General features: G+C 39.0%; 1 protein-coding gene across 1 annotated transcript in view; it reads right to left on the bottom strand.

Moving 5' to 3' along the window:
- The window catches only part of ctnna2 (catenin (cadherin-associated protein), alpha 2), a 283,094-nt gene that overhangs the window by 235,874 nt on the left and 29,260 nt on the right, over window positions 1–17,960 (bottom strand). Inside the window, exon 3 of the mRNA XM_034582981.1 lies at window positions 1,153–1,348. Coding sequence (XP_034438872.1) covers window positions 1,153–1,348 — 196 coding nt within the window. The remainder of the gene's footprint in view (window positions 1–1,152; window positions 1,349–17,960) is intronic.

The raw sequence follows: 17,960 nt of genomic DNA, 5'->3' as shown, positions 1-17,960 counted from the left end.
AAGTTATATGGAGATTTCAAAAAAATTTCAAATACTGGAATTCTTTATAAATTACACAAAACTTGAACAGAATCTGCAAAATCTGTGTGAACATGTTTGTTGAATAAGTCCCATAAACTTGGCGAATACAAAAGTCAGAAAGTTAGTCTGAAGCTGTAACAAATTGATACCTAAACAGTATTTATTTACATCGTCACAAAGATCCCCTACTTCAGGTCTTACAATAAACACTGTCATGTTCTGTGTGCTGATGGTGTTTTCACCGCTGAAGCCTGAATCTAAGAGGCAACATTTCATGTGTGTGACAATAATTTAGCAGATATAAATATCAAATGGGGAGTGGGAGAAATATACCCACTTCAACTATTGTAGTTCAATGCAACCCATTACAAACTACAGCCTCTAAAAGTTACCACAGTACATCTGACTCAGTCTCAAAAACCACAAAGTACACCACAGTTATTTCTTCTGCTGTTTAACTGTCCACCCTCTGTACCAAACACGTACTTCACAGTCACCGTTTTAAACACACTGGACTGGAAGATTGTAGTATCACGGTTTAAGAGAATGCAGCAATCTCCCTGAGTGAGCTGGGTATGAAATATTTGCAGGCGGGATCTAGTTTTGTGATAAAAAATATGTTGTTTGTGACATTATAACGTACAGAGAGGTTCAGTCACAGACAGAGGCAGCCAATTTCAAACAAATAAATGTGTAATATGGTAACGACCCACACCTACTGAAAGTAGTCAGATTGGATTTAAATTGGTTTTCTGACAACACTAACTGTAAACAAATACAAAAAGGGATGGCCTATGAAAAAGTTAAATTGGTAAAAACAGACAAACAACATGTTCCAAAGGGACTGACAGCAGGTGACCCTTAACTGAGGATGAACGATGCTCTAGAAAGTTTGGAGTAAGGCCTCATCATATACTACACTATAGATCTAATATGTGAGTCAGATATTGGTCTGTGGAGGAGAAAAGCAATATTAACATCGCTGGGGGCGAAGAGAAATTACGAGATGTCTGGTGGCAAAAACACGGGGATATTTCACACTGACAATGCAGTTATCTGAACTGATCACAACAATATTATGATACAGCACAAGAACATAAAGTGTCTGTACAACGCATTCATCAAGCTCACCTTGCTTACGGACATCCTCCACAGCAGAAATGAGCTCCTCCTTGAGGTCGTGGCTGTCTTTAGCGATCTGCTCACCCTTCTCCAGGAAGTTCTGGGTGGCCTGCTCAACAGACACTGCCAAGACGTGGGCTTTCTTGGAGCGGCCCTTCTTCTTACTCGATGGGCCTTTGTTGCTGGTGTTCACCAGGGTGGTCACCTGTGCAACAGAAGGAAAGCATTAGAGTTGGTTGAGTAACTTTTTGTGTAAATGAACATGCACAGATGAGGCAAAACATTAAGACCAAACATTATGTCTATGACGTTTCACCTCAACAGGATGGACTCTACAAGAACTCTAAAGGTGCACTGTGTTGTCTGGCAACAACATGTTAGCATCAGTTCTTATGTCCTGTAAGACAAATAAAAAATACGTATTTGAAAATACAAAATAGTATTTTGTAATTTGTATTTGATAGGTCTGATGAAAATTGATTGATTGATATTTTATATCAAAATGCTTTAGTGTTTTGTATTTTTGTAGTTTAAAAATACTGAAAAATACTTTCTGTGAGACGTGTACGTGATGACTTCATAAAAATGAAAATCGATGCATGCAGCCTCTGATTGGTGTCTACTCAGTAATGTTTCCAGGCTTATTAGGATCCGAACATTGAGGATCAGAAAATTGATGATCCAGCACGAAGCGAGACCCAAAGCAGAAGTGTTTGTTTTGGTTTTCTAGCTGCTGTCTTTTGTAGTTTATTTTGATACACGCACAATGAGGGTATTATAGGTATTTTATTTTAAAGTACATTTGGATGTACCTTTGCCCAAACACTGCTGCTGTGGATTTGACCTTTTGTTCCAGCACATCCCCCCCAACACCCTGTCGCTGATTTATGGTTTTTCCCTCCCCGGCCACTGTCAATAGATACTGATTACTGCTGACCACCCACAACCCCTCTCTGTTTCAGAGCTGCTCTGACACTGTAATCCAGTGCTTGTCACTGTTGCTCAGCTCTTTACATCTGCCTATTTCTACCCCATCCAACAAACTGACTGTGAGAAACATGTTTGTTTACCATCTAAAACATCCCAGACATTAACATACATTGTTGCTGTGATGAAATAAATGAATAATATTTAGAAGCATATATGACCCATAGCCATTTACTCTATGTTCAATGTTGACTTGTTGCAGCTTTTATGTTTTGCCTATAGTTATAGTTACAACTTTGGAGGTTACGACACATTTCTGATGATAGGGCTAAAATAAGTCCAAAAGTTAAACAGTTAAACATTGCCAGGTCCTCTTTGAATTATAGTTTCAGTTCATTTCTAAAATTGAATCAAGTTTTCAACTAGTTGAAGAGTTTTTCGATGTCAAAACTGAAGGTAAAAATACATCATAATTTTAAAATGATACTGAAATAGCAGTTTCCAGCTGTTTCACCAGTGACAACATTCCACAAATATTTGAACTATTTAAACGTATCAGCTTCTTTCTTTCCTCCTTTCCTAAAATGAAAGCAGTTGTGTGCATGTTCATGTATATTCAGTTGTGGCTTTTTGAACCTGTAGTGAAGCATAAGACTGCATGACTACAACACAATTCATTTTGAATTCTATTATGGTAAAGACACACACCAAACTCTAGTCTCATCTGAGACAGGAACCTATAATTCAAGCAAGAATGGTGTCATACATCACACCGTTCTTATCAGTGGAAGAACAATGTAACTGTAAAATGACATAAAAACCAACAAAATGAGCTGTTGATCTAAATGTAGTATAAGAGTTTAACATTATGCAGGAGAATGTTTCTTTGGAAAAATGCAATAAGATACTGTCCATCAAGAAAGCTTATTGTAGAGTCTTCATGTAGAGAGCTATTGTGCAAAATGATATCTTGCTTCATGGAATCAATGCAGTAATGTTGTCTCAGGGCCACAACAGAAAAAAGGAGCCATTTCAGATGAACACTCTCAGTCACAAAATCACGGGCATTCTTAGTGAAAGCTAAAAGCTTTTAGCTAATCAGCAATCACTTGGTGACTCTGAAGAACATGCAAGCCTCAGGGTGGAGAAATATCTTTTAAGAGAATCAGGACACACACTGTGAGTTTGGTTTTGGCTTCTTCCGGAAAGATAATGTGAAAATAAAACACTTTCAAACTATTAGGATTGACCACATTGAGCTACAATTAAAGGATCATTATCATTTAACCAAAATGATGAACTTTTCTTAGAGGGAATATCGTATTTTGAAAGTAACTGACAGAAAGGCTCATTTATGCTCAATGTTAGATACGTCCATACTCATTTGTGGGTGTTATCGGAAAGGATGAATGGACGAAAGACGAAATAGGAGCAGTACCACCAGAAATCGTGGGGGGCAGTGTAGCCAATATTTCAATGAGACGACCATAGGACACAAACAATGTTGAGGTAAGAAACTATGCGTCTATATGATGTTACTTTGCCCGGGCACAGGGACAAACTTTTATCTCTTTCTAGTGTTGCATGATCACAATCTTTTCCACCATTGAAATGTTTGTTGTTGTTAGAAGCTCTTAACTCTGAGCTGCCCTCTAGTGGATATCTTGCTTAACAACCATGTCAACAAGAAGGACGCATGAAGATATGTGGGCAGTGGCGGTTACGTCACTTGAAATGGACATATCACTTCTGGAGTGTGAAGGAAGCAGAGAGAATCATTCAAGCAATACGTCAAACTAATTCAGATCACAGAGCTGCACCAACCATTGCTGCCACATGCGTGGGATTATTTCCACTACTTGTTTATATGGGGATGACACCTCTGTCGGACATAGTGACACACGACTGTGAAGGAAGCACATGGACAGAAGTGCTCATTACACACTAAAATCAGTTTGCTGTGGGGCAATGAGTCTGACAACAGCTGAACTTGCACAATGGGGAGATATGATTTGTTCATAGAGCATATAAGAAGCTCTCGGTCTGAGAAGCTGCTAAGAGCAAAGTTATGTCCTGTCAAGGCTGCATCACTAAAGAGCTTCTATTCTGGAAAACAAACTTTAATGATGTATGTCCTCACTCACAAAGGATTCAGAAGAGCTTTTATATTTTTGTCTAAAATGTAGTTCATGACTTTAAAACATTATTTTTTGTACAATCTGTATTCATAGCTGCCTGAACTAAATACTTGTATACATCTATTTACCATCAAATCGTCTGCCCAGTATCACCTTACATCATTATGCAGTGCAATGGCGTGCTTATTTCAAGGTTTGTTGAATCAATAAATCATCATTATATTTACACATGAAAGCCTGGGCACAAAGTCCCATCGCCTCACAAGCAGAAGAGCTCATACTGTATGTCTGCTGCCTACATACCAGCGTTGTAGCACAACGTTCATCGACACACACAAACAAAAAGCACAATCCATCAATCACTCACAGGCCAAATCTACACAAATAAAGGCAGACTCCCTTTTCTTTTAAGTTGTACCTCACATGCAGCTCGAGGAGTTCTTGTTGTCCACAGTGAACTAATGAGTCCAGGCTGCTTTAAAAGCAGCTAGTGATGCAGAAATCTGTACACGCTCTTCGTAATTACCACAGTTTGTTCTACACATCTGAAAAACACAGTATGCCTATAAACAAAGTGGGCTTTTCCACCATGTTGCACAGAATGCATTTGTGATTAATGTGGTTTTGAGACTTACTTAAATCCCAGATCCAATACTCAATTTGAGATTACTAAATAAAAAAAACTAATTGGTGTTATTTACAGAAGTATCACTACTTGAGTTTTTCATTTAGTTCTTTAAGACGAAGACAACAATGTGTTGGCAGTTTAAAATGGCTCAGCAACAGCCTTCTGTGTGAAAATCTAATATTTGTGTTGACCCAAACATTCACCTTGACTTCACCCCTACATAGACTCTGTTATGAAGACTCACTGCAGCTGCTGTAGATTCAAGGTCTTTACCACTCAGGAGATCTTTATTGTCGATTGATGCCTTATTGGTAAAAAACACAAGCAATTAAATGGAATAAAAATATCAGGAGGAACTAAGTGGAAAAATAAATTTGTGTTTTTTGCATGATGGTAATAACATCACAGGAGATTGGTGTTTGCAGTGTACCAGTGCACCTGGCATTGTAGTCTTTTTAAGAAATGATACAGCCGGGGCGTGAATTTGGTCAATGACGTCCATTATTTGGCTTCGTACATCATCACCAAATAGATCCTGTGCCAGCAGCTGGCAACGGGCACTGTGGATGAGAGGCACCAATGTAAATGAAGGAATAGGGATGAAAGATAAGCCATCAAACCTCACTGCTGTTTTTAACGGCATGATGTTAGAGATCCTGTCTATGTGTAACCTGATTATTACCTGACATGTAGGTAAATTATTTTGATAAAAAAAAGCTGTAAAATACATACAAAAGTTGAGCTGCTTATTCAACAGTCTATAGCCCAAGAGTTTCTCTGGCTGCAGCTCTGTTATACAGATATACAGAAATTGAATATAACAAAGTTACACAAGTAAGAATAAACTAAGTTGACTTTAAACTTTAGATGCAGTGGTAGATGTAGTTGCATGTCGCAGCCACAGTATTTCTCATGTTCCTCATGCATCAGTGGTCAGTATAGATTTCGATTTTATCTTGGCTGAATCACTGAGTTAATGCCTTGTTTAAATCATCCATGGAGCAGACAATGAGCACATACAGAGAAATGCGTCTGCATGATTCATCTGTACTGCACTTTACATGCGCCTATATTCATTCATACAGGGCTTGGCTGTGGCGTACACCAAGACAAGGCTACAGCATGTGTCATGCAGCTTTCCACAGGGACTGACTCTGTCAAGTCAGAGCTCGTTGACGTTTTGTTCTGCCACAGTGACTTAAAAAGCTCAATGTATATTTAATTACGCCCGCAATAACCTCACAGCGTGCACTGAGGCTGATTCAACTTAGCTACCTTCATAGAGATTTAACAGCGCTATTTTTATCTAAATATCTTCCTGCCTCTGCATGAAGATGCTGAGTATGAATATAGATTAAGCTACAGAATGCAGAAGATTCAGACAGAATATGATTAAAATGAAAACACTTTAACTTTGAAGTTAATAGGTCACCATTTTAAACAGTTTAAGACGAGTAATTATAAGCTGCCTGACAATAAGCAGTAATTGCTTGCCTTTTTTTCTTATTTCAGGGATTTTTTAGTTGTTCTTTATCAGTGGTAGGATTTGTCTGCATGGGGCATCAATGTACTCAGTTGTGACTCGTAATTATCGAGAAATCAGGTCACTGATAATAACTTTTTATAGCTCTTTGATAGGTTATTATTGGGAACTTTGAAAACTCACTGTTGGCTTCCTTTACTCTGTCAACTGTCAAGAACCACCAGTGTAGCACATATATTCACTTTTCATTAGGTCTAAACCAGAGACTGTGTATAAAGATGGACGATGGAGGCTCAGTATCTAAGTCCTGTTGATACACGTGCTTGACCAATGGCGAGTCAGTCTCAGCTGTGAATCATGATGTTTCACCCGTTTTAATATCAAACAGCTAATTGAAACTAAACTTACCAGAAAATATGAGAGGTTGAACAAACATCAGTGTGATGAGAACAACCTAAAATGAATGACAACATCTTTGAGGAAACTTATTAGTTTGGTCCATATCCCATCTAACAGGGAGGACGCAGGGTTTATGACCTATTCTGCAGGTAGCCACCAGGGGTGATCAAGACACTTTGGCTTCACTTTTTTGGGAACTATCATGACATTACATCATCCCAACCCTCATTCACCACCACTGGCTTCAGATAAAGGCCCACACTAAATACAAACCCCTCCTTCTCACCTACAAATCCCTCCACTCCCTAGCCCCACTATATTTAACTGACCTCCTCCACCCCAACACTCCACTCAGAAGGCTGCGGTCCTCAAATTCAGGTTTGCTCTCCTTCCCCAACACCAAACTTTTATGCAAATTATTGGAGACTTCTGTGTCGCAGTCCCCACCCTCTGGAACTCTCTCCCTGCCGAAATACGCAACGCTGCATCTCTGGACAGCTTCAAAAAACTCCTCAAGCACCACCTGTTCAGTTACTGCTCCACCCTGCTTTTTATTTCTATCCAGTTTTGTGCTAATTACTTCTACGTCTATGGTTAAAACTTTAAATGTGATATTAGCTCTGTTACAACTACTCATCACTTTTTAAGATATAAAAGCAAGGGTGGTGAAGAGCTGCTGTTCTCCCAGAAGTATATAGCTAATGTGAAGGCCCTCAGTTTTACTGATGAGACCAGACTTAACAAACATCCCTGGGAGGGAGAAACATCGCAGGAAGTGCTCGTTCTGAGTGACGTTGTATATTTTGAAGTCCTTAGACACGGAAACTTTTTACTGTGATGGCGACGCATCCAAGTTTAATCACTCTTTCTGTGGGAAAGAGACACAGGATGTGACAAACAGCCTGGCTCTTTAACTTTGGGAAAATGCTCAGAACTGACAGCCATCAAGCCCATACTGGGCCGATCAAGAAAACAGGGAAAGAATGCTGCAACATGATGTAAGACTACAACACTTCGAGCAATGAGGGTGTTTGAAAATAATGGGGATGCTCCCAACAAATATTTAGACTTACAAATCCAACCAAGCTACTTTAAAAATTGACAGTAATGTCAAGCCATAGATAAAGTTGTATGTTTTCTACATTGTATTACATGAAAAGACATTTTGCTTGCCAAACTTCTCTCTGACTGAGAATTCACACAGATAAATAAAATAAATAAAGGATGGGAATAGTTTTAAAAAGTGCATGAATGGGATTTAAAGACAAATTTCTCAACATCTGTATTAGCAGTGCTTGCTTTAAGTAAACAGCCTGCAAGATTTAATTAAGATAAAATTATTCAAAACTTTATCTAACCTGAGGCATCTGTGTAACTTCAGACATAATCAGTTACTTCCTCCTCAATGGACACATGTGACCATTAAAAGGGAGAGTAGTACAGGATCAAACCCATTCTCCCATAATGCCCATGGTCCAGCACTGTGGCATTGAGAAGTGCGTGATTGTAATACAAACATGCAGGTCTCACTTCTTCAGTACCTATATAGCAGGAGCAGAATAAGAAATGAGCACATATGGATCATAATCATATGGATCCCTCAGGAAGCAGGTATAGAAACAAAAGCAGTTTGCAGAAAGAAATTAAATGGAAGCACAGTAATATTTGCTTCAGGCATCCAAATGTGGCCTAATACATAACAACATAAATCCAGTGTCTAGGCAAGGTAAACATGCCCTTTTCTGCCAGCTGGTAATTGGCCCCAGCCAAGCCCATTTATCGTGTGAATTAGCAGCACCGCTTGGATTTTATGCAAGACCACACAGGGGTTATTTCCATAGAGCCACAAGTAATGTTGTTCTCTCAGCTAAAGCTTTGAATACTCAGAAGAAACAATCTTTATGATGTAGACTGACTAGACTATATAATGTGCAGAGCTATGTACAAATTAGTGTTGGAGATTTGATGAAGATAAGACTTTGAGTTCCACTACATCACCACCCAACAATGTAGAAGGATAAAAAGTAATGTCTGACAGCACAAATGAGTAAACCGACAGGAATCAGCCAGCGAGCACAAATCTCCAGATATTCTCAAGGCTAAAATGTGAAGGTCTAATCAGAAACTTTAGAGTGATAGATCGATATCATTGGAAGATGGAAAAAAAGAGTTGCAAGAGAGGGGTGGGGAAGTTATTTATGCAATATGTTGGTAAAAATAAAATAGTAATGAGGTGCACTGCAAAGTTTACTGCAGTAAAGTTAGCATATCAAAAGTCTGCTGGCAAATATGCAAATTCATTTGGGAGCTTGCTCGCTGACTTTCCTCTCTGTGTTTGTGTTTGTGTTTGTGTGTGAGAGAGAGAGAGAGAGAGAGAGAGAGAGAGAGAGAGAGAGAGAGAGAGAGAGAGAGAGAGGGAGGGGGGGGGGGGTGATCAGAGATACAGGGATCAGCCTATATTTCCATTAGTTCCATAACTCATGAGATAAATTACAGCAGTTTTCATGTTCATGTCATAGGCACTTGTAGTATACAGCTAGCTTGTGTTCCGCTGTGGCAGAGTACTTCCGTAGTCACATTTGTCTTGTGCTGGATTAACTCCCCCTGCTACTGCAAAACTGTAAAGTACAGCAACAAGCCTGGCTGCTGCGCTCATAGAGTGTGAGGCATCTAGCAATTTTCCATCATCAACCGAAGCATGTCCAACTCCATTTATTTCTCACACCTTCGCCATCAGCACCCACGTCTCTGCCAGAACTCATTAGCTTCGCCCCCACCTTTGAATCCTGCTTGAGAATGCAGGATTTTTTTACGCCGACTCAGATATGGAAGCTTGCTGCTGATTGGATATCAAAGATTTACACCTCACAGGACACTGAATTATTGCGCTGGAATGTTATTGAACAAAACTCATCCTAAAAAAAAAAAAAAGGCAGGGGTGTTATCACAGTTTTTTTTATCTGCAGTGCTGTATCAGAGCGACCCCGTTGTTCTACAACCCCCAGGCTTAGACAAAAAACAATTACCAGGTAATACATAAGTGATTATGCTGCAGCAATAGTGCAGATAACCTTTCCTTCAGGCATAAAAAGTTGTTGTGCCTTGCCCTCCTGTTTTATTGCTGATCAATAGTATTAAATGCCATGTGCCCTTTCCCCTCCAGAGCACTGGCCAGTGGTCTCTGTGCTCAGTAGTAATTCCCTGTGGCTCTGCGTAGCCATTCAATTTTCCGCCTTCAGCCTCTGAGACTCACATCCAACAGATGAGTGATGCGCTTTAACTATTGAACATTAGGGAAGGGTGTGTGCATATAACGTGCGTGTGTGTGTGAAGCCAGTTGCACACACACTCATGCATGATCATGCATGCACGGATTCGGTTAACCTTTGACTCCCTCCTACATTTAGTGATATACATAACTCTCCCTGTTGAATAATTGATGAGGCCATTTATGCCCATGTGTAAAGTGCATAATGTGGGTAAATGCTCAAGGGACAAAAGCTGGAAAGGGTCCTCCATGTTTTTCCACTTGAGTGGAAATCAGCACCCCCGCTCTGAGGGACTATATAGAAACTGTTTGCACAAGGTAGCTGCTGTTATGGCTGCGAGCCATGTTACACACTGGGAGATCACCAAGTGACAATGTATAAACAACACAACAATACTGACTGCTTAATCACAAGCAACCTCTACATCCATCCGCACACACACTACACACAGCCAAGACAATTATATATAAAACGTGGCTACAACTCACATTTATAATGCAAATTTGCCTGAAAGGGAAAAACATGCTGTCTAGTATATATTTACACATAAATCTTCTAAACTGCACCGTGCACCTGGTAGGAACAGCTCTGTAGTCCTATATGCCGCAGAGCTGATAAAAATGCATCCTGGACGTTTTAGACTAAAAGCTGAGCTCAAGTGATATCATATCCCTTCTTAAAGTATCTTTTGAAGTTAACAAGTCCTGAAGTGCAAAGCAGCAGGGATTAGTGGGCATTAACACTGGCACCTGAATGGGCTCCTGGGGTGCAAAGACGAAGGTTTGCAAGTTGACATGCTGTGACATTCTGATTTGTGACATGCATTGGCAACCATGTCACCACAAAACCCCTGGAGGAACAAGCCCATGAATGCTGGAGAGTGCAATATCATAATGGATATTAGGGGGGGGGGGACAATGGTTGGCAAATATGATCAGATATTCTTGAATGATTTGTCCTCCCTTTCACTGGTTGATATCTGCCTGCTACGATTATACTAGAATGCCCCCCCGCTCCCTGTCTTCCCATCCTCACAGCTCACCTGTAGCTGAGGAGCCTTTTCCAGCTACAAAGCCACACCCACAAGTTGACAGGTGTCTTGCATTTGTGACATCACAAACCCTGGCTGTTTTAATCAGTTTTTATTTATCATACTGGCATGGGTTTGGGGCATGGTTACACACATGTAGGCAAATGATAATCACCTGCCAAGGCAAATTACATATAATCCCAGGGGGGGTCAACCACACAAACATCATTGCTATTGCTTGAGGCTTTGACGTCACCCATGAAATGTCACCAAATTTTAACAAGTGAAGCCACACTGCAGATTTGCGTCACTACAGGATGTGAATGTTATATTTGCCCCCTCACACAGAATGGAAGTGAACAGGAGGTGGAGGTTCGTTACTGCTCCATTTGTGTGTATATCACCGTGCCCTTAGAATAAAAATACACAGCCATGGCACTGACTGATCATTTCACTCCAAATATGTCTTTTATCACGTTATCATGTTCAAAAACCTAATCTTCACCAATTAACCCTATTTCACCAACTTTGCAATTTCTAGCATTTTACATGGATTTTCAGACAAGAATAAGTTATTTGCAATAATAATGCTCACAAACTGCAAGGTAAACCTCTAACAACAGCATGTGTTCACTCTGCTTTGAGTGTGCAATAGACAGTTTCCACCATAATACTTCCTCACTAGTTAACCTCTTATTCCGTTTTCCTACGCTCTTGTTTGATCCTCCCACCCCTTCATTATAATCCTCACCACAGATGTCTTTTTGCTCTCAATGAGGTTGCTTCATTTATGAGGCACGACTGAACATTTTTGATTCACAGTTGATAGAGCCACACAGTGTCAATAAATGTTCGGTGTTTTTCAGTCGGGCAATGTTTTGAACCACTTCATGCTTTGTAAGGACAATTTGCACCCATTTGAAAAGTGGCCCAAAGCTTCGGCAGAGCCCGATGTAGCAGCCAAACTCTGAATCTGAATGACTCTGGGCACATTGCTCTTTGCAGAGAGAAGCACGAGTATAGCTGAAAGAAAAGGGTGGAAAAGTATAAATTTTAAAAAAACTTGTTTGGATTCCAAAACTACCTGAAAATACCTTTCATCAAGTGTGTGAAAAAAGTTAATGATTAGTCCTTGAGGAACGAATCTGAGGAAAACAAAACAACGCCAGCACAATTTTGCTTTTGAAAAGATGTGCAACCCTGGATAATTAAAACAGTTTTTTCAAACCTTTGACCTCCAGTACAGTTCACATACAAAGTTTGTGTTACAATTTGTTTCATTTATTTAGTGAAAGTGCCAATGAATCATCATTTGACTGGTTTTAATTTTTGCAAGCCTGGAGGTTTTTCACATAATCTTCAGAACAAGTGGGAAAAGTATATGCAGTGACGAAACCACATAAAAGCTTTCTGAGCCCGCATTCTGAAATGGCTTCAAGTGTGACGCATTGGGGAAGAAGATCAGTGTCAAAAAATAGTGTAGGAATCTGCACAAAAAAGATTAGCTTCAGGAATATGTGAGAATGCTATTATAACAGTCCAATAAGGTTTTGATTTTAAATAACATTTTGCAGATGTGATAACAGAAATCGTGTATATCTTAAGTATTTACAAAGTCAAACTGAACTGAGTAAAATATACACCAATTCAGACCTGAAGAGGCCTTTTAGATGAGAGGTGAAAGGTCTTCAAGAAACACAAGCAAGTCCAGTTGCCTATGTAAACTTGTGCAACTGCTGAAAATACAATGACCCGGATGACATCACAGATAAACAACAATCAGCTTGACAGTAAGTTAGGTAACGTAGAATGTCTTACGGGTGGTGTATTGGATAGAGACTGTAAACACAGCAGTTACTTTGGTTTGCACTTTACTTATTGTGGGAAAAATGTATTTAATGAATCACAAATCAAACACAAAATACAGGCAGTACCTCATGAAGGCAAGTTAGTAAGTTAGGTTTAAAATCTGCCTGACAGTCTTGCTTAGCCCCAGATCTGACAAATGGCTGAATGTAAAAGTATCAATTAAACATGAGAAGTTAAATAAAACTTGTCCACTCATGGTTGCTACTAGCAACAGAACATTGAGATGAAACAAGCTTCTGGATTCAAGATATTCAGGTCGTGTTCAGAACCAAACCGCAGGAATATAACCGATTTGTCAGTCATGGTCTGGAATAAAGACTAAAGATCAAGAAAACCAGGAGAAGCGCATGGGAGCTGATTCTATCTATGTAAGTCATTGGACAAAGTTTTTTCAAAAGGGGTTTTCATGTTTGAAGAAAATCTTTACTTCACACATCAGAAAAGTTTAAACAGAACAGTTTCAAATTCTCTTTTAAGATTGAAAATCCCTTTCAGTGAAGTAGAAGGGAGTCCGACCCACTTATACAAATTCATCATGACTGACTTGTGTGTACACTACATCTGTACATGTTATAATTTGATTTCCAGTGTTACTTTTAGTAAATGAATTTACTCTGTGTAAATGGGAGATGTTGACAGCAAAAACCATGAATCCTCTATTCAGATCTATGCAAACCAAAGTGATGTAACTACCCACATAATCTACTGAACAATGGGCAAAACTTTATAATGAACAATAAATCTGCCTCTCAGTGCATTCAAACTAAAAGAGGGGAGACAACTACAGGGAGTGCTGAAGACAAAAGTAGTCTGAAGGTTGAACTTGGCAAGTACATTTTTTATGAAAATGGATGGTTTTTATCATTGTTTTCTATTCAGTAAAATAATAACAGTGTTCATCAAGTTACCTCAGATTTAAAGGTCATACGGAAAGAGGAGAGCCATGTGGAGGAAAGTAATAGAAAGAAACTTTAAATCACTCAAATACATAAAATCCTGGATCAAGAAACAGCAGACGTACATTTTTTGGGGTTATTCCGTCTCATTTGAATTACATCTGTGCTGATGTTGCTCAAAGACAAATGTGCAGACAACCGCAATCTGAGATTATCTGTCGGCTTCTTTACCTTTCATCGACTTCCTCTCTTATCCTTCATCGCCTTCGTCTCTCTCTTGCACTCTTACATTCACACAACAGAGCAGGGGGAGATGGACCCCTGCTGGCTCACTGTCAGAAGCCTGTGAAGATCCCACACGGATCAGCTGTATTCCACTCATATATCTGCTCAGCATCTTTGCAGGAGAGGCCGTGTGGCATTATGTCACAGTCTTGTCATTCCAGGATGCTTTGTGCTGTAAGAATGTGTGTATGTGTTGGTTCACAAAATATCGTGTGAGGCAGATGTGTATGGATTCACCATTGGTGAACATAATTCGTCCAAAGGTGCCTGGTTCACAGATTACCAGACATCACATGGCAGACTGACCTTGGACTCTCCTCTGCTGCTCCCACAGCTCCGAGGGTTGAGAGAGGCAATTTTTCATGCATATGGAAAGTGTCTTACAATCGCTCACTCATTAATATGTTTGAATACCACTTCTGTGTCAGGAATAAGTGCTTTTGATGGGGTAAAATATACCAAGAAGTTTAATGAAAACTACAGAAATAAAGGCTGGTCACTAAAAAGAGATTAAGCGATCAAAACAGAATATTTTTTATTCTCTAAAATACTTAAAGAATAAAATATAACCAAATGCTTTAATTTATACCTATTAAGGAAACCACAGCAATCTAAATTACATTTGTGAGCTGGAAGCAATGTCATTTCATTTGACTGTGTCTTGTCTTGTGTACGGTCTGAATAACAATTAGGTGAATCTTGAATACTTGAAATTCTTGAATTTATTATGCAATCAATTCAATTAAAGTCAGATTTTGAACAAAAAATATACGTTTTTTGATGATGTGCTTTAGGTATCAAGATAATTACACTTTTTTAATTAATAAAACTTTTGACTTTTGCTTTGAAAAAAGTATATTAAAGTATACCACTATGTTTGATAATATATTAAATATTTAATCCGAGAATGTTTTGAAATGTGGGAATGTAAACCCTTTTGATTTGTTTACATAAGAAGAGAAGATCTTTCCCCCTTTTGTGTCTGATGATAAAAGATAAAAAAATGTTTTTTTGAGCTTTAGCTTTGATGTTGCTGTCACTCTGACAAGGACATCAAAGATGGTGTGCTAATCAAACAGTATGTTTTTTTGTCTCAAAAACCACCACATTGTAATGCAGAGTCACATGAAGGTCATGTTTAGTTTTGCACAGTCCATCATTTTTAGCTGACTAAGCATTTAGGACACGCACTTTATACATACTTTCATTTATTACCACAACTGGTTGAATCTTTGGTGACCATCAGTTACTGTCAGTACAGAACATGTGTGTTTACATCATCACTATGAACACATACACACCACACTGTGACAGTGGAAGTGTCGATAACCTTTTTTTATGTTTACTACTTACATCCTAATTTTTTAACATAATTTAGTTCACGTCTTTAATTATTGTAGTTAAAAATAGAAATTGGATTCAAGGTGTGCATATTCATATGGTAGAAGACATCTCGACATGTCCCAGTGGGGAAAGCACGAGTGCAAATGATTAAATTAAACTGAACTGAACTGAATTACATTTATTGTGTTGTCGTGTGCGTGTGTTTTACTGTTACACTGTCATGGCTTACTCACATGTACAATTAGGGTTAACATTGTTTACTCATTAACTTCAGTGGCTTAGGCCATGAATAATATGCTCCACATCATACTGCCTCACAGAATGACAAGTAAAAAAGCAAAGTCATGATTGTTTTTGACTACAGGGCATAGTGGCTAGTTGAGTTTGTGCCTGTAAGAACAATGCTGCAAACAGGAAGGTTGCGTTTCCGAGGCAATGGTTGGCAGAGAGTGGTTAACACGCATCTGTGCATGGCGGCTGTTCAGAGCCCCGGGGGCCAGCCATATGCTGACATAGCAAGGTGTCAGAAGATAGAGCCTAAAGACAGATGAAAGTGTGTTTCACAAGATCCAGGACTGACCCGAGGCTCTGGCAGAGGTAATGAGGACACAGACGCTCACAGAGGGAGATTAGCGTAACGACACAGCTGTCATCTTCATCATATTATTGAATAAAAGTAAAGTTACATTACTATCTTATTATCACCTTTCCCAGGCCATTGGTTTAAGTGTATGTGTGGACACACCACGGTAGAGTAAGGAACAATAAACACAGAAAGGGATAGAAGAGAAACAAGTACTTTATAAAGAAGTATATATAACTGAGCACTGATTTTCAACAGCAGCCTGATCAACGGCATATATCAAAAACTAAACAGTGTACAAAGGTCAGAGAAATATTTAGTTCATGTTTCCATATTGAGAAAATATTAGTTAATTCAGCAAAATGTTATGAAAAAAACAACTGCAGTTTTTGTATGTAATTATCTATGTAGGGTCTGAATGAGAATTCAAAGAATATTATCATTTATTAAGTTACATAACCTTTCAGATTTTAGAGATATCAAGATACTCCCAAAAAGTTTTTTGGTTTTTAAGTACGAATTTAGGAAAAGCAAACTTCCAACTTTGAATGTTACAGTACAGTGTCACTTTACAGTAAATATAATTTGTCTGTACTATTATATTCTTATATTCTCTAACCCTATGTCCAAGACAAAATAAACTGCGACACCTAACCTTGTTTTCTCTCCCTCCTATCTGATCAACTTTTATGTTGCACAAAAAAGAGTTACATTACACAGGATGCTGTTCACTTGGATTCAAGTAAACTCATAATGAATAAAGAATATTTGTTCTGTTAAACACCATGTGAGGCATAAAGGCCAACAAAGATAAAAGCATTCACAGGGGGGAGAAGGTGTGTGAGCCAACAGAAAAATCAGAGAACTGAAGAAACATCACGAAATCACGGTGGGCAGGAGAATCAGCTGATCCAGCTGTGGAGGTGTACAGATGTATCACATGCATTACATAATGATACCAAATGTAATTTAAACGTTTAATTAATTTTGCTCATGGTGACTGCATATTAAATTACCTTAGATCTAAGTTTCTCACACTGTCGGGTGGTTTTCTCATTATTACAAACTTCACTTGAACTATAACATCGTCAAAAACGTCATCTTGGAAAACATCACCATCATTAACCCCCTGGCATCACTTTATCCTAACAGCAAACTTTCATCTTGACAGGATGTCGCTGTTTTTCCTGCTAAGTCCTTCCCCTGCTCTGCCCTCGATCTTAAATTAAGGATTGCTTGCTGTAACATGGCAAGTGTTCGACGAGGAGCCTGCCAGGAGAAGCAGGGGTTCCAGACAGCCTTTGAACATCACTGCCTCTCACAGGGTTCAAAGCCTCTTCGAAACACTGTCATCCAAATTCAGACAAGGAGTAGAGAGAAAAAAGTACAAAGAATGGAGGACTTCAACATCTCCAAATCCAGAGAGCTTGTTCCCTTCTTTTTCAGCACTTAGCTTTCACAAATGTAGTGATGACGTGCTAACAACAGGTGCCGACAATGCTCTGTATTACCTCAAAATGAGTTAAGTGCTATCTGGAAAAGTATTATCTTCAAATAACATTAAAGTAAATGTGCTGCAATAGTGGATAAATCAATAAGGTTATAGCTGCGTAAACAGTTGTTTCTGAGATAATCCAAAGTTATTAAACATAGTCACAGTTCTGATGCCACTGCCGTCTTCATATTCCTAAAATTGACTCGTCTCTAAACTTAATTTGGCACCAGCAGCAGTATCCAAAATTACCCAACTTTGAGAGCAGCTACTCTGTGGTTTTCAATGAAAACTCTCAGGAGAAGTATTGCCTCTCTTCTTTCTGCTGAAAAGTGACTGTTTGAGGTCCAGGCTTCCTCCTTTCCCGCTAGCTTAATGGATTATGACAGTGATGCAGCATGAAGCCTTAATCCCCCTTTCCGTCGTCGTCTCCCCTCCCTTAATGTTAAGCCCCTTGACTGGAGCTTGTATGCG

This window comes from Hippoglossus hippoglossus, chromosome 1, assembly GCF_009819705.1.
Source record: "Hippoglossus hippoglossus isolate fHipHip1 chromosome 1, fHipHip1.pri, whole genome shotgun sequence".
NCBI classification, from domain to species: domain Eukaryota; kingdom Metazoa; phylum Chordata; class Actinopteri; order Pleuronectiformes; family Pleuronectidae; genus Hippoglossus; species Hippoglossus hippoglossus.
Note: the sequence above shows the minus strand (reverse complement) of the source record. Positions and strands in the feature narration are given on the sequence as shown.